Source organism: Cupressus sempervirens, chromosome 5 (genome assembly GCF_028749045.1).
Source record: "Cupressus sempervirens isolate cs-2001-9-10 chromosome 5, ASM2874904v1, whole genome shotgun sequence".
Taxonomy (NCBI): domain Eukaryota; kingdom Viridiplantae; phylum Streptophyta; class Pinopsida; order Cupressales; family Cupressaceae; genus Cupressus; species Cupressus sempervirens.
In genome coordinates, this window is record NC_143122.1 from 90716226 (window position 1) to 90737695 (window position 21470).

At 39.8% G+C, this 21470-nt stretch overlaps 1 protein-coding gene across 6 annotated transcripts in view; it reads left to right on the top strand.

Moving 5' to 3' along the window:
• PTAC14 (plastid transcriptionally active 14) overlaps positions 1 to 21470 on the top strand; it is a 358101-nt gene that overhangs the window by 138981 nt on the left and 197650 nt on the right. For all 6 annotated transcript variants that reach the window (XM_089828749.1, XM_089828750.1, XM_089828745.1 and 3 more), the window contains one exon: positions 12837 to 12946. In XM_089828749.1, the coding sequence (XP_089684875.1) occupies positions 12837 to 12946 (110 nt within the window). The remainder of the gene's footprint in view (positions 1 to 12836; positions 12947 to 21470) is intronic.

The window sequence follows — 21470 nt, forward strand, 5'->3', positions numbered from 1 at the left end:
GGCTTCCTCAAAACTTACAGAAGCCTCCGGGAGAGGTTTTCATGGAAAGGGCTTAAAGAAGACGTGTTGCAGTATGTAAGAGAGTGTGCAGTCTGTCAGTAGAAAAAATCTGAACATACTCTACCTGCTGGGTTACTGCAACCCCTGCCAATTTCAGAACATAAGTGGGAATGTATCTTGATGGATTTCATAACTAGACTTCCCAAGGTGAACATAAAAGATTGTATCTTCTTAGTGGTTGATAGATTGACAAAGTATGCACATTTCTTTGCCATCCCCTCAGATTTTCAGGCCACACAGGTTGCCGATTTGTTTTTTAGAGAAGTCTTTTGTCTACACGGGTTACCCCGAAACATTGTCAATGATCGGGATGGGCGATTCATCAGTGTTTTCTAGACATAATTGTTTTGGATGGTGTCGTTGGTAGAAACTATAGCCAATAGGGTGTTGTCATCGGTAAAGATTTTGGCCGACGGGTAGATTAGGATTTTTTTGTAGCCGACGGACTCCTTTGGGAAGGTTCAGCAGAAAGTATTTATACCCCGTCTCGGATCATTGTAAATCATCTTATGAAGCATAATGTAATGCTCTCGCATATGCGAATAATCTAAGGAGTTCTGCTGTTTGTGTTCATTATCTATGTGCATTTCTTAATTAACCTATGCGGTAAACATTTTGCGCCGTTGCACGGGTGGCTATCAAGGTTAGCTTGATTAAGGACACAGTATGGTGTTCACAGAGGTTGCAGATGCAACACATTTTGGAGAACAAGTTAGTGTATTCTGTTTTTTTAATCTGTCCTGGATATGTTGTAATTGTATTTTGTAATTGTCGTCCGGAGACGACTTTCTTCTTTTGGGGGGGATGATGTCGTCGCTAGAAACTGTAGCCGACAGGGTGTTGTCATCGGTAAAGATTTTGGCCGATGGGTAGATTAGGATTGTGTTGTAGCCGATGGACTCCTTTGGGAAGGTTTGGCGGAAAGTATTTATACTCTGTCTGGGATCATTGTAAATCATCTTATGAAGCATAATGCAATGCTCCGGCATATGCGAATAATCTAATGAGTTTTGCTGTTTGTGTTCATTAGCTGTGTGCATTTCTTAATTAACCTATGTGGTAAACAGATGGTAGGGACAAAATTGTCACCGAGTACTAGTTACCACCCTCAAACAGATAGACAAATAGAGATTGTGAACAAGTGGCTCAAATGTTACCTTCAGAACTACGTTTCAACACAAGAACAGGCGTGGGTCAAATGGATACACCTAGGGGAATATTGTTACAATACCACGTACCACATGTCCATCGGAATGACACCATTCAAAGCTCTATACAGATATGAACCCCTTTGCTTCATTGACACAGTGCTGGGTGACAGTTGCACACCGAGGGTGAGGGATTGGCTTCAGGAGGGACAAGACATCCTCAGATACTTGAAGGAAAACTTACAAAGGGCACAAAATCAACAGTTGATGTACGATGACAAACACAAAATTGAAAGGAGTTTCGAAGTAGGAGACCTGGTTTATCTTAGGCTACAGCCATATCAACAATCCTCATTAAAGAAAAAGGGAAAAGAAAAATTGAAGCCACGATTTTATGGCCCCTATCCTGTAGTTCATCACATTGGTGAAGTCGCCTACGAGCTGGAACTTTCAGATGGGAGCTGTATTCATAACGTCTTTCATGTTTCATGCCTGAAGGCCATACGGTAGAACGTCATGGTAGCCACAAACCTTATGTTGCTCGATGAAGGAAAGCTCATTCTGGACCCAACCGAGATCATCAAAATATGTGAGAAGGCTCTAAGGAACTGGAAAATGAAGGAATATTTGGTGCATTGGAAACACTTGCCGTTGGAGGACACGATTTGGGAGGGCGAGCACATTCTTCAGCACCCATAATTGCATTTGCTTGAGGACAAGCAAAATTTGGGATAGGAGGACTGTAATGTTCTCATTATAAAATAAATCATTAATCAAACTATTGTTAATGGGTCGATTGATTTATTATATTTCAGAGCCATTTTTGTTTTGATTCCGAAGTTTGTGTCGTTGTAGGCTATCTTTGTACACCCTCAAAAAGTTTTTCCCAGCGGGTATTTAAGCACGGCTTGTAGATTGTCATTATGTATGCATTTTGGGATTATTTCTTTGTTCTACGAATTCCTGTTGGAGTTTTTTGTTGTTTGACATTTCGGACTTGAAAGACCTTCCCTATTTGGTTTGTCCGGTTTCGGTGAATTTTAACCCTCACCCTATTCTGTTGCCTGTAACACTTCACTTGGATTTGGCAAGTCGGAGCATTGTCTTTTGGCAATTAATAATTGAAGGTTGTTTGTGTTCAGATCTCTATTCTTGTTTGGTATTGTTTGATGAATTCAAAATTAATAGTTTAAAGTGCAGATTAAAAATCATCCTTATCTGTACCTCCTCCGTTTCTCACAACACTCTGCATTACTCACTGTACGACGTCCGAGCTAAGCCATACATTCTCACAACCCATAGTACGACCTCCATATGCTCATCGTACGACCTCTACAAGCTCACCGTATGACCTCGATAGGCTCATCGTACAGACCCATAGATCCTACCGTATAACCACCTTGCAATTTATTTTCACTTCATTGTACGACCTTGCATTGTCTCTTCCACTGTACGCCATTTTTTGTATCCCTAATCACACCGTACGACCTCTAGCTTGCTTTGCACACTCCTGACATCCGTACAAGCATTCCAATGGCAACATATCAATTTTTAGGGGAGTTGTAGGTTTGGGTCATCACATCTATGTCTTGTCATAAGTGGCAATATGAATTGTCTTCTGAACTCTTTCAGCTATCTGACTTGGTCCTCTTCTCTATTACTGTTGCCATCTCTGGACATTGTATTGTCCCCTTCTACATGCTAGCATTAATGGCGCGTAGTTGGTCTATCTTCCCATTCGGATAGGCTAATGACATGTAATTTAGGATGCCAACCAATCATAGGTGTTTGGTTTTAGTTGAAGAGATTTTAAATGAGAAATCCTAAGGTTAAAGTCACTTTATTTTATTAAGTGAAGTGTAAAGTACTTTATTGATTAAAGTCACTTCAGGACAAAATGGCTTAAGTGACTAGAAGATGAAACAATCTTTATCCCACATTGCTAAGAGATTTGTTCTCCCACACTCCGAGGTGATAAAGGAAAGGTTTTTCATTGGGATTAGCGCAATGAATATGATAAATATTAAAGAATGTTTCAGGTAGTTGCTTTAATGTGACTGGATTCTTCTATGGATGAAACCCCTTATGGAAGAATAGTGAGACTAGACGCCAACCTAGTAACTGACATTGTTTTGTAGAGTTAAATATGACTTTTGAGTCTTGAATGATTAATGGCAGACTGGAGTTAAACCAAGAGCAGAGTGCCATAACATACAGTGCGCCATCTATTTGGTCTAAGTTGGACGATAAGCAGGGAGGCCATTTAGTCTATTACTGAATAAAACTATCAAGCGTATATTATATTTCCTTATCTTTAGTTATTCACTGCCAAGTTTACTCCTTATGTATCATATAACCGTAGCTTAGTACAAGCGCATGACAATAAGGAACAATAAGTTCAGTCACTCATCATAGAGGAAGCCGGAATAGATGCGCCCAGCCAAGTGATAACTAGCGGCAGTAGTATCATAACTTGTAGGCAGAAGTTTGGAGGTTTACGCGAACACCAGTATAATGACAGTAGCTCAGACATCTGTAACACGCCAGTGAATGTGGATACATTCATCTCTTCCCACCGTTCAACCAACATACACATCTATATAGTCGCGTGGGGGTCTTTAAAGGTTGTGAAGGTTATATTTGCAGATGCGTTAGCAAGCCACAAGGGTTTCCGACAACATGTTCACTGCAGAACGTGGCTGAGAATAGTTGCTGGTACGGTAACACAACACAGTCGGATTCCCTCAAAGGCATCTCACTATTATTATTGGGTCTGTACCAAACTCGCCCAAACTGCTATTTAATTTTCTGTATGTTGATGTATTGTTGAATGTAGTGAGAACCTTATTATTTTCAGTATTGGGGTTACAATCTGAATTTACTGTCATAATTTTAAGTCTTATTGTATTTACTTGGAGTCAAGGTTTCATTGGTTCATACTATTAGATCACATCTCTCTGCTGATAAACAATAAGGTGGTAACTCTGTGGTAATTGCTTAAGAACCTGGCTTACTTGACAACTATTTGACAAAATTCCGGTTAGTTCAAAACCAATAATTCTTATCAATCTAGCAAAGAACATTTCAGACATGTTATCAACTCCGGACTTATGAGAATTGACATAAGCATCTTGGGCACCTCGCTCCCTACTCCAATCTCTAGGGAGTGCAATCCGCTGCAACATATCAGAAAGCTGCTATAACACCTTGGCAACATGGTGCTGACCATTTGCAAGATCTCGTGATATGTCTTGGGCCTCTCTATCCACCTCCGAACCAGTGCTCACGGACTACCAACACCTTCGTCGCCTGTAGTACCAAACTAATTTTCCGGTTCTCCATCCCTAGGAGAAGTGCGATCTCTGCGGGTATAATATGTCCCAGAATAAATCTCCAAGTCATCGTGCTGAAAAATAAATTACTGAATCAAACACTGACAATCTTTGGATATAAGCACTGATCATAATAACTCTAAGCCTAATTCCTGTAGGCTGGTGGGAAACTGCTTTGATGTCACTGTAGAGAGCCTAGTTGGCTCTAAGTAGCTAAACTAATGTTAGTGAACAATTTTTCCCTAACACAAGTGAGTTAAACTTTACAGAGAAAATACTAGATTAACACCAACTGTTTGAGTTCCCACGAAACAATATGGGACTCTTCGCTTAATATTGCTTTCCAAATATTATTAGGTGCAACTACCATAAGAAAGATATTTGTCAATTTCTCTTTATGAGGGAATACCTTCCCATGAGTATTTTTACTAGAAAATAATTAAAAGGTGATAAGAATCAATTCATCAATATGAAGAGAATGTATAGTTTGAAAAACTGTTCAAATTTAATAACAGTCATCCACGTGATTATTTATCAAAATGAAATCTAACTACGACTTTCACTTTCTTCCCTCAGTGTCTTCTTATCTCAAAATAAGATTTCATCCACAATAAGTAAAGAGCACTTTCACATGTAACTCATTTCCTCAAGAAAATAAATCACAGTTTAAACAGACAATATTATGTATTTGAAAAGGATCCAATCATAAAAGTAGCAAAATTTTATAATCCTTACCACGAAAATCTTAGGATTCAAAAGTATAGATACCGATCAAAAACAATTATGTTTTGTATCTACTGAGAGTCGACCCTTTCTTGTAGCCAGTTATTGCATATATATCCTGTTTAGGGCTAGATAAACCATGATCCAAAATCATGCCACCAGGAGTTAATAGTTTTTAGTTACTTAACTATGCTAACTGCTAAAGCATGATAAAGTAAAGAAACTAAAGTATGGCAATCTTTGCCAACTAGTCGACTCTAGGTGTCATAAGTTCCTAAGATTTCTCCATAGCAACAATGACTAGTTTGCCTGATTTCCAGCTTTCGTATGCAGTAGTGAAGGCAGAGATAACCGATTGATGTGACAGACCAAGATATGCAATCCTTTGTTTCTAGACCTATTTTTCCTTACGAAGTTCACCGATCTTTGCTTCGTGCATCTCCAAGTGTTTTTGATTAATTGTTTGCATGGCTTCCACGTGAGCTATGTTGGAGAAGTCCTACTTTGTTGGTGTCTTTTTTTCGTTTACCTCTAGGAACTTCATTTGTAGGTCTCTGATAGTCTCTTCACTGGGAGCGATTGTATCTTTGCCCTCTTTAGCCCATTGTTTATCGAACCATTTTAGTTTACCCTGGATGATGTCATCAATGTCATCAAGCCCATTGAGAAAATCAATGATTTCGGAAATCCCTTGTGTGATAGCTTCATTCCTCCATTCGATGCAGTCTTTGATCACATAGAAGGTTTTGTCATCCAACCCTGTCACTGACCGTTTTGCAAGGAAATTTTGTAAACTATATTCTCGCACTTCGTTCATCCAAAAAACCTCTTTGACCCAGTTATATCAACATTTGATTCTGTCTTTCTAATCATGTTGGTAGTTTCCTTTCGGGCTTTGTTGTAATGTCCCCATTTTTAGCAGGTTCCTGCATTTGGCCAGGTCAGTTCACCATCATGACTCTCATGAGCTGATAGTAGGATTTGAGGGTCTCACTTGTGTGGTTATAGTCTTTCCAGTAGCCTATGGTGTATTTTGGCTCCGTTTGAGGGACTTACTATTTATAGTAAGTCAATTTGTTGGTTCCGATGAGCTCAATTGAGTTAGAGGAGTTGAAGGATGCTCAACTTTTATTTCGGGATTTTGGTTTGGGCTCCAAGAATCTTGGAGGGAGTGTCTATTTATAGTAAGTCACCCTGTTAGGTTCATTCATTGTCTTTCATTATCAGGATCACTTTGGTGTTGTCAGATTTTGATTCTAATGCTTCTTCAGTTGTTTTCGCAAGATGGGTGAATTATTATTATTCATCTAAATACGTTGAGGTTGCTATTTTTGTTGGTGTTGTTGGTTGGTCACCTTAGTATCATAGCTCATTGGAACCGGGACGAAAAGTTTTAAATCATGGGAACAAGAAACAGTGGCCTTATGTGTTAGAATTTGAAATTATGGTGGAAAAGGTCATTTTCGGAGCCAAAAGCAATTAATAAATTAGTTTATAATGGCACTTTATTATATTTTAATGTTGTGTATGGGAAGCTTCTTTAATGAAGTTCATTTTGGAAACTTTAGGCCATTTGGAGGTTATAAATATGAGCCCATTCGATGAGTAAAGCATCCGATTGGTTATATTCTTTTGTTGCTTGTGAAGAGTTTTTGAGTTTGCCGATTTCTTTGCCCTTGTTGAAGTATAAGGGTTTGGACTCAAGAAGTGCTTGGCAATTCACAGTTGAGGTATTGTAAATTAATTCTAAGAATTGTCTTAATTAAATTATAGTATTTCCCGACTATTATGTATTGTACCTTAGAATTTCATTGTAGCCGGAGAATCTGTGATTTGGAACACCATTATTGTCTATTATTTGGCATGGTTAAAGAGGAATGTACTGTGGCTGTCGTCCTTGTATTTGGCAGCAATTTTATACTTTGTGGAAGGTTGCAATCAATTATTGGAGGGTAGTTATCAGGTTTTAGAGCACCTGCGATTATAAGCGAGGAGCATGTATTTCTGAACTTGCGAGTAATTTGGATTATTTCTTGAGAGCCGCAATCCATATTTCATCTTTTAGAAGTCAGTTTCTAGGTTCATTATTGCATCCTTGTAAATTCCCAGAAGTCAATTTTTAAATTGGATATTAGTAGCATTGTCATCAGTTATAGAATTACTTCTGAATTGTTTAGTGGTGTTCATTTGTCAAAATTGATAAAGACTTAATCTATTAAAATTGTGAGCAGCTGGCTGTGAATTTAAAGCATTATTTATTGAGTAATAATAATTTGCCTGCCAAATGTTTGACAAAATATCAAATTGTTGATTAGCAAAAGCAAATTGATGTTGTTAAAGATATAGCCTATTGAGGGTTTTTACATTCATTCAGGAGATTTTTCTGCTTTGTCATTTATGGCAACATATATTCAACATTTCATTTATGCATTTAAAGTTAGAAAATTGTCTGTGTTAGACAGTTTGCAGCAGCACAGAGACATATATGATGTGTACGGACGACACACTTTGAATTAGCTTATGCGTAATTGAGGATAGCTTTATGATAGTATCATGATGACATATGCTAGTGTGCAAATGTGTACAAATAGTTATTGTCTCATCCTGGACAAACTAAATCCATTCTTTGAATGTTTTGGCAACTGCTTTGCTCCTTTGCAGATTGTCTAAAAATTGCTGGTTAACTGGAGCTTAACATCAATGATGGCAAACATCTCGTTGAGTGGCTTTGGCTCCGGATGTAGGATAGCATTGATGTGCTAGGCCATACTCTTCATTGTTTTTTTCATATCATGTTTGTCTTTAGCATCCTTCCAGACTCGATCAGCAATTTTCTTGTTGGAGACTTCAAATATCTTCATATCAACTACCTTGCTCCCTTTTCCAAGATCCACCTTAGATATATGTTAATCTTGAGGGGTTATCTCATCCTCGTCTTTGTCCTAAGATGGTTTGGCAATCTTTGCCAACCAATGCCTTGTGTCTTTATCAAAATCAAGCCTAGATTCAGTTTTTGCTTTCTTGGCTTTCGATGATTTACCTAGGCATTTGCTCACTAGGTCATCGATGGGCAGGGATAATGACACTATGCTTTGCTTCTTCACATCCGAGGTCTCTAGCCATTTTGGTGCTATAGGATTCTTTTAAGGCGTAGTGAAAGTATTGGTAAGGGCAAGGGCATCCGTGGGGACATTCCCATCTCCAAATGAGATTTCCTGACCTCTTGCCATGCTTGAAATATTGTTATTAGGGATTTTCTCTGTTTCGGGTTTGCTTTCAAGGGAATCCAACTCTATTAGGACGACTTCTCCTTTAGGACCGAGTCCACCCTTTTCCTTTCTGGTGCTTGAATGAGTTGTTCTTCTGATAGCTTCTGCCTTAGGCTGAACTTGAACTCTGGGAATGGACGATTCAGCTTCAACTTCTTGTTTACCTGCAACAGAATCATTTACGCCATGGTTAGAGGAAACAATTAGTTTTTTAGGGGACTTCTTTTCTTTAGATTTTGAACATCTCTTTGATGATTTGACAATAGTTTCCTGATCTTTCTTCCTCTTAAGCCTGTCCTTTGTTCTCTTAAGCACATTTGCTATTTGGGAATGTAGGTCATCTTCCTCCCTCTTCCTCTAGTCTAATTTAGGAATTGGGAAACATTCAATTTGTTCAATATACCAGGGGTCTACTACCTCTTCCTTTTCATCATCTTTCACTCTACCAGTGTCTAGGTCGATTTTGAAGGTTTTCACTTGATTTAAGGTCATTCTTGACCATAACCTTTTTCTGACCTCTAATTCATCAGAGTAGTTGGCCCAATAATACTCTAAATGAGGGATATGCTTGAAAGTGGATGCAACCTTCAGATTCTCTTTAGCAAATCTTGCATAGTCAAAACCTTTCTTGGAGACATAAGGTTTGAGACAGAGGTTAGACATTTCCGTCTTTACCATTGTAGCGTGTTTGAGATTTGGGCATCTATAATGACCCAGTTCTATAGGGAAGAGTATTGCAGACGTCGTCTTAGTGCTCTTGGACAAATTTTCAACAATGATCGGTTGCCTACATATCTCCAATAGAACAACATTGTCTAAATAATAACGAGGTAGCTTGAGGGGTTTTCCGTTAAAGGCACCAACTCTGAGATAAGCTTGGGAAACTGGATGTAATAGCAACCATAGGTTTCAATTGCTTGCATGGATTCTTCTGAAAGTCTGCAATTTTCTTTTCCCTAGAGTTCAAACACCAATCTTCGTAAAAACACATCATTGATCCTCTTGAATTCTTGAGATGGATTTCTAGCTTCTAAGTGTTTATAGTATTTATATATTATCATATCTTCTATCTGTGGTTCATGAGGAAGACCTTCTCAATCTTTGGAAACTGCTAGAATGGTAACAAGGAAAGATGACATGATGAAGGGGGCGAAGTTAGCTAAACCTAGAAGCCCTTCATGCAACTTCTCTGCTATCAATTCAGCCCAATCAACAAATTTCTCACCTCCTACAATTTTCTGGATGAAGTACATCCAATCCTCCTAGTGGAAAGCATGCTCATTCCCTTTTACTTTATTGAGGAGGAAAACTATATCAGCACTTTTTTTAATAAAATACTCAATAGTTAGTGGCTTGGGCAACCTTGATCCTCTAGATGCTGGTTTTAAGAGCCAACTTTGTGCCACCACGGAGTTGTAATCTTTCTTATTCTTTCCATACAAAAGCCCAAGGCTCATAAGGCTCCTTGTGGGGAATTTTCAGAGTTGATACAACAGTTACCCTATCAATCCTTGCCAAGACTTTTCCTGAAACCTTCTTTGTGCACCTACTTTGAGGATCGTAGTGATTCACACATTCTATTATCAACTCAGGACTTCCTATAGCAGGCGGAAAAGCCATAGCCTCTAAGAACCCACTACTGACTAGTTTTTGAGCTATGGTTCCGGTTCCATTTTGGGCACTTCTTGTTCTTTCTACCGGCTTCATTAGGTTTACATTTACTAGAAATCTATCCTTAATTTCAGCAGGGAGCTCAACTAACAGGCTTTTTCAAGTTTTGGGAGCTTTGGCTGAAACAGGGTCATGTTTACTTGAAAAAGGAAGAATGACCCACTATAAACAACTGCTTGAAATTCTTAAGAGAAACTAGAAATGGAAACAGACAAAGAGGCTGTTTTGTACTCACCGATTTCGCAACACTAAATTACTTCTGCTCAGTCCTTACCAGCTTGTTGCTCTGGGCTCCAGAATAGCAATTTAAGACACTAGGCACTAAAATGAGTACTTAAGGTGCAAGTTAGAGAAAGATCATGAACAAATATGGTAATGTGAAATCATTTATACACTTGTGCGAAGATTTATTTGACAAGACATTTTAATCTTTTTAGTTAATTGCTCCCATTAAATTGATACACGATCTCACAGTTGAGTGACGTCAGCTGGCCATCACACTCTTTGCATAATGACTCATACTTTAACACCGTTTGTCATTGTTATCATGCTTTCAACATCCAATCCTGGTATGGTGTACAGCTTCCGGAAATCCATGCTTAAATATTTTAGAAGAATCCTGGCAAAGAAAACGAGGCAAAAACTTGTTAGAAAATGGGACTTCAGCTTGACACATGGGTGGACTAACCATCGGAGGTTCATAACAAAGAAGTTTTAGATTTTAAGCCCTCCCACACAGCTTCGACTTGAACTTGAACTTGAATCGAGCAGTGAAAGTTCAAGTTCAAGATCAACTTGACAAAACCAAGACGCATAAAGTAAGAAGGGTAATTATGAGTGTAACAACTGGATAATTTGATGAAATAGTTTTTTTTGTTTTGTTTGAATTTTATATTTCTTTTTTGTGTTTGAAATATATTTTTCTTTTTTTTTCCGAATTTTTGAGAGATATATAAATGAAATGCTGAAGAACAAGAAATGACATACACTAATAATGCTAAATGCCAAAGTTCAGAAATCTTCATACAATTGATATTCATCTATGTTTTCAGCAATATCAGAGACTTGCAATAAATATTTAAAAGATAACTGCTGAAGTTCCCCCAAGTATTCGATCAATAGCAGAATTTTCTGGCTCTTTATTCTTCCTCAGCTTTCTGAAAGCACTGTGGTAGCCGCTTGAAGTATTTCCCTTAGGCAGGTGGATGATGGACACGCCAATGATAGGATGTTGCATCCAGATCAAAAACAGGTTGGGCTGCCAATGCTAGCACTTGGAAGCACGCAGGAAAATGCCTAGATCGTTCATATGAACAGTCAGCTGGGTAGGGCAATTAATCCCCCAATGTGCACAACAGTAAGCCATGTCCAGGACAGAAAATGTGGCATGAACAATTGTAGACTTTGGATGCCAAACTTCAGCTAGAAATGTCAATGCTCAGCTAGAAATGTCAATGCTAGTGCTCAACAATTCTAGGCTTTGAAATGCAGTGATAAAATTAAATTGCAGACCAGTTGTATTTTATGAAAGAAATATAAATTCACCAACTCCCAACTCCAAAACCATCTTCCAGAAATAGTCATCACAGTAACAAAGACTCTATATCTCACAGTCATCAAATTTCTGAAAAGTAAATTGCTTCTCAAGCCACAGTAGCCCCAGTAAGAGCAAGCAGCAAAATTCTGTCCGAAGCCATTATTCTTCAGTAATGGATTGATATTCATTATCTCAGAAACCCTCACAAGAGACAAATAAAAATCAGTAAACAATTGGATGCTTTTCTCTCTCACAAATGGGATCATATTTATAGCACAAATTGGATCATATTTATAGCACAAATTGGCACTTAGCTTCTTATTCACACTTTTCACTTAAGAAGCTTCATCTTCACAATACTGTTTCATAACACTAAATAACATAAAGTGCCTTTATAATAGTGAAGCTGCATTAATTAATTAATAAATATGAACCGATCAATTAAATAACTCAATCCAATGTAGATGATGACCAACTGCTAGCACCGCCAACTGCACTGCCAAATATGGCAACTACCTAAAATAGACTTACTAAAAATAGAAAGTCCACAACTGAGACTCAAATCTCACTGTCAGCTCATGAGGGTTGCGGTGATGAACTGGCCTGATCAACTGCAGGAACTTACTTAAAATAGGGACATTTCAGTAAATTAGTAAATACAATAATAATACTTTTGAAATAATTATTTAAATATTTCAATTTATTTTTTTATTTAGAAGGATAATGTTGTTTATGTATTATTTATTAATATATATTACAAATATATTTTATTTTGCATATATTTTATAAATTACAAATATTATAAGAAATTCTGTATTTTCAAATGTTTGATAGAAGTGCTGATTTTTGTCGATTTTTTTGCCAAGTTTTTGGCGAGTGAGTTTTTCAATAAATTTGGGTCCTCCTTGTTATTATTGAATCCGAGTTTTTCAACTATGGAATAGATGATTGAATTTGACTTTTTGAGTCAATAGTGCAGCATTTTATCTTGGTTCCTCATTTCTGTAATTACTTGTTCAACCTTGTATGAAGAATTGTTTAGACAAGCAACATTTTTTATGGTAGTTTTATATGCTTTATGTTGCTTATCTGGCAGATATGATAAACCATTCATTTCAACCAACATGTTCATTTCGATGGCGTAAGAAGGATCGAATGGTAGAAGTGCTCATCGATGCTGGGCAGTCCATAAAAGTGGGGGATGAGGTTTGTTACGAGCAATGTGTGGAGAATAAGAAAAAATGTCCATATTTTTGTTTTGCTCACTGTTTGTAGGCTGACAAGTAATATGTGTATGTTTATTATTGTTTGTTTTAATTATGGTTGTGCTAGAGTATCTTATATTTCTTCATCCTTATTGTTAAATTGTCTAATTTTGAGTAGACATTTTAGTTTAAGGTTTGAAATAGCGTAAGATATGAGTTGTGTGAGTATTCATTCTTTTTCATCACATATTGAAGCACCCACTTTTGCAGGGAATTGCTCCTTTCTTTTATGAACGGCATGTAACATACCTTGTTTAAAATCTTTTTATTCACTTCATAGTTTATGTCTCGTTAAATTGCCAATCATGAATAACTTTTTTTATTTGTAGGCCTAGAATAGAATTATGGTTGATGTGCAGGCAAGCAGTTATTGCTAAAAAATTACTGAAGTGTTTACCATTATGTGGAAGGCATAAATATTTGATGAGAGCAAGGATTGATCGTTCTTATATTTGACTCTTTGCTCAATTGTGAAACCCAATAAATCTTGAATGGCATTAATTTACAGCAGTGATAAATCAACTTGTAAGCCAACAACATTTGACAAATATATGTTATGGATCCTCCACTAACAGCGGTGACAAATCAACTTGTAAGAAAACAACATTTGACAAATATATGGTATGGATCCTCCACTAATCTCCTGTCCCATCTTCTACAACAGTCCCATGAATCAAATTGATAAACTTCTTGTTGCAGTGAACTCTTTTAAATTAATTATCAGAAATGATGTTTAGACATGTTTAATGTATGTCATAAAGTTCTTTTAATGTTTCTTTCTTTTTGATCAAATAGTTCTGTCGGGGTCTTTCCCTATGAATGTATTAGTCGATTATTTATTCATAGTTACAAGTTCGTTGCCTTGAAATAACACATACTCCAAGATGGATTCTTATGATATGAACCTAATAGAAAACTGTTACAAGAGAAAAAGAAAAGAAAAGTTGAAGCCATTATTCAGAACCAAAATTAAAAAAAAAACAGAAAAGGCTATCAATTATTTGTGGACAACCCATCATGCAACCTCATAAAACCCTATCACTTGCAACAATCACCCAACTGTTCATTTCATCTAAAGCAACCTCCTTTACCTTGTGTTCACCCCAACTCAATGCCACACAAAAGCAGGCTGCACCTTGTGCTATATAATTTACTTAGTGAAAAGACTTCCATTTTTTTTCTTCTAGGTATCCGTTTATCAGAAGCAAACAAAACAATGCATTTTAAACTTAAGGGTGTTGTTGTAGTGGTTTTGTTGATAGTTGGTGTTGTCATTGATGTCAGCTGTTTGTTTACCATATGGATTAATTAAGCAACGCACACAGGAAATAGACACGAACATCGAACAGCAAACAGCAAAACTCTTATTATTATTCGCATATACCAACAGTACATTATGCTTTTCTGATAAGATATCATGATAAGATGAATACAATGCTTCCCAAAGGGGTTATAAATACTTTCCGAGGAACTTTCCCAAAGGAGTCCGTCGGCCACATATATGTCGTTACATAAAAACCTTTCCGAAGGGATCCATCGGCTGATACACAATTTCCTTTCCGAAGGAACCCGTCGGCTGATACACAATTTCCTTTTCGAAGGGACCCGTCGACTAATACACAATTTCCTTCCCGAAGGGACCCGTCGGCCGATACACAATTTCTACCGACGACATAATCCCCCCCAAAAAAGAAAAGTCATCTCCTGACGACTACAGAACAAAACTCAAACAACTAATACAACAATATTGATCTGCCATATTACTTTCACATTCATCCCATTGCATCTATAGCCTTTGCTAAGACAATACTGACTCCTCAAGCTGACCTTGATAGCCACCTGTGCTGCTTCCTCTGCTTCCAACTCCTCGGTACCTTGAGCCAAGTGTCACTGCACTGCCTCCAACTGGATGATCAGCTCCTCCTGAGCTCTCTACGCATCCACCAAGACAGCCTCACGGCCAACACCTACTGTCAGTGCCTCTGATACACAGACACTCCATGCCTGCAGCAGCTCCAAGTCTTCGCAATTGGTCAGACTCCCACGACTGATATCCGCAACGACTGGGGGTCCAGGGGGCCCGGCAGGGTCGAGGGGCAGCGCCCCGCGCGGTCCTGGGGCAGCGTACAGGGCGGGGTCGAGGGGCAGCACCCCTCGTCGCCAAGACCAATTTAGCACTTCGTAACTCACACAGAAATGCACAAAACACACTATTTCTGTCATTATCTGCCGATTCTGCACTCTTTTTGGCAACCACGGATGCGTCCCCTTCCCTTTGGCATCATTTGTTACTCATTCTGAACAACTTGATTCTGTCATTGTTTTTTTTTAAAAATTTTTTTAGAAAACCTCTTGTCACCCTTCTGTGATGAAATCCGTACGGCTTCCAACTTGACACAATCTGGATTCCAATCTGTTTAAAAATACCGTACTGCAATATCCCACTGTCTTGGAAAATCCGTACAATGAAAATTAACAAATTTTGGCTCCAGAAACCGTACGTTAATCTTCTGAGGCACAGAGCAACTTTGAAGGTGGAAACCGTACATTGCCTAAAAACTGTACTTCAAATTTGAAACCCGTATCTTGTTTGGAAAAAGCCGTACTGCAAAAAACCGTACTACACAAACCGTACTACAAAATCGTACACCATTATTCAGATGTTAAAACCGTACGATATTCCTTCTTTATTGTGAAATCCGTACGGTGGTGCTCCTTCCTGCATATACTGAATACCGTACAATGCCCTTTATTATGAAATCCGTACGATATCACTAAAATTTGTACTCTGGCAATGAATTCCGTACGGTAGCAATGAAATCCGTACTTTAACAATGGAAACCGTACGGAAGGAATGAAATCCATACTTTGACAATGGAAACCGTATGGTAGCAATAAAATCCGTACTTCAACAATGAAACCCGTACGGTGGCAATGAAATCCGTACCTTAGCCATGGAAATCGTACGGTACTAGTGAAATCCGTACCTTGACAATAAAAATCGTACGGTACTAACGAAATCTGTACCTTAACAGTGGAAAACCGTACGGTACTATGAAATCCGTACCTTAACAATGAAAAACCGTACGGTACTTTTTTTTTCACTTTTGTTTTAATTTAAAAAAAAATAATTTTTAAAAAAAATAGTCAGTTTTCCCTTCGACTGTCGTCACCGTCGGTCTGCAATGACGGAGGGGTCTCCCGAAGGCCATTTTCTGACGCAGAAGTCATCTTCAACTTCGACCCATTCACCGCCTGAGGCACTTCGTGTCCATCCAAAGTCCATAATTTGATTGCTCCATTATCCCCTACTTCCTGAATTTGATACGGCTCGACCCACTTAACCTTGAACTTGCCCGGTTTGATCTCATTCCGGCCGTCGTACTTTAATACCCATTGTCCGAGTTGAAACCTGCTACCCCTGTTCTATGTCATCTCCATATCGCCCAGTTTGTTCCCGAAGCTCGCTACCATGGACTCCGTCAGCTGCACCTTCTGTCCGTCAATAATACATTCACTCTGTACTGCTACAACTTTTATTGAACCCTTCCTCTTTGTTGCCTGTGCAGATCGTATTGTGTGTCTTCCTTGCTGCCGGTACCTTTCTGCTATATCTATGGTTCGACGTAATACTTTCTTCCTGCGCAGTCGTACAGTAGAATCTTTCCTTCTTTTGGGTTCGTATTGTATGTTCTGTCCTTCAACTTCAGTCATATCCGCGTTTTCTTCTTTGGCTTCTCTGTGTTGCTTCGGACATTCATTTCTTCCTTCGACTTCTCTGTGTTCCTTCGGACATTCATTTCCTCCTTCGGCTTCTCTGTGTTCCTTCGGACATTCATTTCCTCCGTCGGCTTCTCTGTGTTCCTTCAGACATTCATTTCCTTCTTTCTTCTTATCTTCGTCGATCTTTAGCATATTACAACTTGGAAAGAGCTCGTAATCCTCTATCTGCCAGTGGTAAAGACCATTTACTGAATCCAGATCGTCATCTCCTTCCAATCGTAGGACTCCCTCCTGATCGAGTTCCATACTCTGCCTCCTCTCATCATCTTCTCCTTCGAAATCCGATGATAGAGCTTCTTCTCCAACCATCTGAGTGTGTAGATCGATGATATACTTGCGGCCTTTGCTTTCGAGTGATAAAGTATTTTTTTTCCAATCGTGCTTTGCCTTGGCTTGTATCAGCCACCCCCGGCCCAGAATGACATCATATCCTCTCCGCTTCAGTGGGATCACGACAAAGTCCACCAGGAATGGCTGTGTTCCAATCATCACTGGTTGTGCTGTCAGGACTCCCAATGGCTTGATTCCATGTTGATCGGCCGTTAACAACTGGAATGTAGGCGGCCATAATGTCGGCCGTCCCAACTTTTTCCAAGTATCCTCTGGTAGCACATTGACACCGGATCCTCCGTCGACGATCGTGTCCGTTAGCACAGTCCCGAGAATGCCCATTTCAACAACCGCCGAATAGCGTCCGGTTGAAGGAGCTAATAGCATCGGATCTTCTGCACTTGTGCCACTTTCCTTCTCCTTTTTGTCCGCTGCACTTGCTCCACTTTCTTGCTTCCTTCCATGTTCTCCTGGTAGTTGAGCAGCAGGAACGATGTTTGTGAGTGCCGATCGGAGCTGAGGCATAGTGAGCAACAGATCACTTATCCTGACAGGTATCTCGGCTTGCAAAATTTGTTGTACAATGTTCTGTTCTGCGCAGTTCCGTACGGAAGTACTCGACATGTCCTTCAGGTGTGCCGTTTCTGCCTGTGTTGCTTTCTGGATCTCTGCCCTTGCTTCCTCCAATCTCTTTTTTTCTTCCGTTGGGTCAGGGTATAGCTTCGCCTACTTCCGAGTGATTGCCAGGACTTCTTCCTCGTTTGTCCCTACGGTAATCAAGTTTACTTCGGACTTCGGGCACTTAGTATCATCATGATCTCCAGGTCCACACCATCGGCATAGCAACTTCGGTGTGTTCGTCGTTGTGCACTCGCGGGCGAAGTGACCCCACAGATTGCATGCGCGGCATTGAACAATTGGCTGACCATTTGCATCGTACTGAATTCGACTCCTTCCTCCATTGTTGTTGTTGCCACCATTGTTGTTATTGCTGTTTTTGTTTGGACCGCGCCGGTTGTTTCTATATCTGCCTGATGTGGCACCTTCCGTACTGGTGTTCCCGTTCCCTCCTGACGGGGATGTCTCCTGTGATCGGAACACTTGCTGTAGTGTCCTTGTTTTTAAATTGAAAGGACATTCCTTTACTGAGTGTCCCAAGATCTGATAGATTTCACAAAATTGATCTTTCGGGCAGGATCCCTTCGTATGGCCTTCTTTCTTACATTCCGTGCACCATAGGTCATTGCCCTTAGTTTCCTTGTTCATGTTTTTGAATTCCTTCATCATCCGCATCATGTCCTTCTGGAGAGCACGAACCTTCTTGTTGCTTCCCTCGTCATCGTCGCTGCTATCTTCTCCTGAAGGGTCATCGTCATCTGAATCCGATGAGCTAGTCTTCTTCTTCTTCTTTGTCTTCTGGTCACTTTCGAGGTTCATTGCCCGATTGTATGCTTCAATGTATGTCGATGGTGGCACAATCTTCATCTTTTTCTGCAGCTTCGAGTGAAGGCCTTCAATGAACCATCTTTTTTGGAGCCCATCTGCCGGCTTATTCTCCATTTTACTGATTAAGTCCTTTAATCTCCTGGCGAAGACCCGTACTGTTTCATTCTTCTTTTGCTTGGTATTGAATATCTCGGCTACAATTTCATTATCACCACGCAAAAGTTGAAATTTCGCGATGAACTCCTTAATATTATCCCAACTATTTAATTTCTGTGGATCAGCATCAGTAAACCAATCAATCGCAACACCCCGTAGGGTAGCGGGAAATTGTCGGATCCATTCGTTTGTATCTGTTATGCCATTTGCCCTCCAGATCGTTTCACATGTTTTACAATGTCGAATGGGATCAACTGCTTCATCACCATCAAATTTAGGCAATTTTTCCTTCGGACCTGCCATTATCACTGTATGTCGAGGGTTTTGTTGTGTACCTGTGCTGTTTTGCACTCCCACGCTGGTTTGAGCACCCGCGCTGTTCTGAGCTCCCGCGCTGTTTTGAACACCCGCATTGTTCTGCACACCCGCGTTGTTCTGGACACCCGCGTTGTTTTCTACACCCGCGCTGTTTTCTGCTTCCGCATTGTTTTCAACACCCGCACTATTTTCTGCTTCCGCACTGTTTTCAACACCCGTGCTGTTTGGTGAAGAAGAGGGTTCATCAACCGAAGCTGTTCGTCCCGGAAGTATATCTCGGACGAAGAGGTCACTCCACACTCGTGCTCCTTCGGCACTCCGAGCCGTGCGAGTCGATCTCCTTCTGTCAGGATTCTCTTCCCGTGGCGTATGCAGGTTCAGAAACTCCTCCCTCGCTTCTTCCACCAAATCAAGCCGTTGTCGAGTCTCCTTCAACAATCTTTCCGCGCTCTTGTTTTCGTCGGGAATCTTCTGAAATCTCCTTCGCCGCTCTATCTGCTGAGCCAAAATTAAATTTTTCCGCGCAATGCGTATGTCATCTTTTTCCTTCAGCTTACTCTTATCTTTGTTCAACTGATTCGGCATTTAATTCATATCCGCCTGCTTGCATACCGGGTCCATTGGGCAACGGCGCCAAATGTTTACCATATGGATTAATTAAGCAACGCACACAGAAAATAGACACGAACACCGAACAACAAACAATAGAACTCTTATTATTATTCGCATATACCAACAGTACATTATGCTTTTCTGATAAGATATCATGATAAGATGAATACAATACTTCCCGAAGGGGTTATAAATACTTTCCGAGGAACTTTCCCAAAGGAGTCCGTCGGCCACATACATGTCGTTACATAAAAACCTTTCCAAAGGGATCCGTCGGCTGATACACAATTTCCTTTCCGAAGGAACCCGTTGGCTGATACACAATTTCCTTCCCGAAGGGACCCATCGGCTAATACACAATGTCCTTCCCGAAGGGACCCGTCGTCAGTAAATATTGTGTAGTCGATAAGATGTATGTCGTCAGTAAATATTGTGTAGTCGATAAGATGTATGTCGTCAGTAAATATTGTGTAGTCGATAAGATGTATGTCGTTGGCAAATATTCTGTAGCTGACGGGCCCTTGGGGAAGGTTCTTCGGGATGGTATATGTAAAACTTTGGATCATTCTTGTAATCATCATCATAAGCATAATGTAATATCTTTGGCATATGCGAATAATTAAAGGAGTACTGCTGTTACATATTCTTGTTTCATTATTTGTATGCATTAATCTATTTACCCCATACGGTAAACATTTGGTGCCGTTGCCTCATGGACCTGGAACGAAGGTAGAGGAATGAAAACTAATACCGAATCAGCTTAACAAAGATAGAAATTAGATAAAGGGAAAAGATGGAATACACACCGCACAAGAAAATTTAATTTTGGCACAACAGGGCGAGTGTAGACGGAGGTTTCAACAGATTGCCAACAGACATTGAAGCATTGAGGAATTCTTGGAGACTCGACAACGGGTGGAATTGGTGGAAGAAGCAAGGGAGGAATTTTTGAACCTGTATTTGCCGAGGGAAGAGAATCCAGATGGAAGAGAATTAACTCGCATGACTTGGAGTGCCCAAGGAGCACGAGCGTGGAGTGAACTCTTTGTCCGCGATACACTTTCGGAATGGACAATTTCGCTTAACGAAGACCCTTTTTCACTAAACAATGCAGCTGTTTACAGTACTGGTAATGAAATCAACGCATCCAGACAATGGAACACGAACAACAGAATTATATTCGCATATGCCAGACATACATTATGCTTCATAAGATGAATCAGTAGAAGATGATTTACAATGATCTTAGACGAGATATAAATACTATCCGCCGAACCTTCCCGAAGGGGTCCGTCGGCCACAAACATTATGTTCGTTACAAACTATTTACCCGTCGGCTACAGAATACAGAAACACCAACGACAATCACCCCGTCGGCTACAGAAACATCGACGACAATCCAATCGGCTGACACCATCCCCCCAAAAAGAAAAGTCATCCCCTGACGACTAACAAAATATCTGAGACAAATTAACAAACAAAATACATTAACAAAGTGACTACAACAAGAAAAATCTGCTTCTGTCACATCACTTCCACATTCATCCCGTTACATCTGTAGCCTCTGCTAACACAATACTGTCTCCTCAATGAAGCTGACCTTGATAGCCACCTGTGCTGCTTTCTTTGTTTTCAATTCCTCGGTACCCTGAGCCAAGTGTCGCTGCACTGCCTCCAACTGAATGATTAGCTCCTCTCGAGCTTTCTACGCATCCACCAAGACAGCTTCTCGGCCAACACCTACTCCCAGTGCCTCTAGTACACAGACTCTCCATGCTTGCAGCAACTTCAAGTCTTCTCAACTGGTCACACTTCACGAC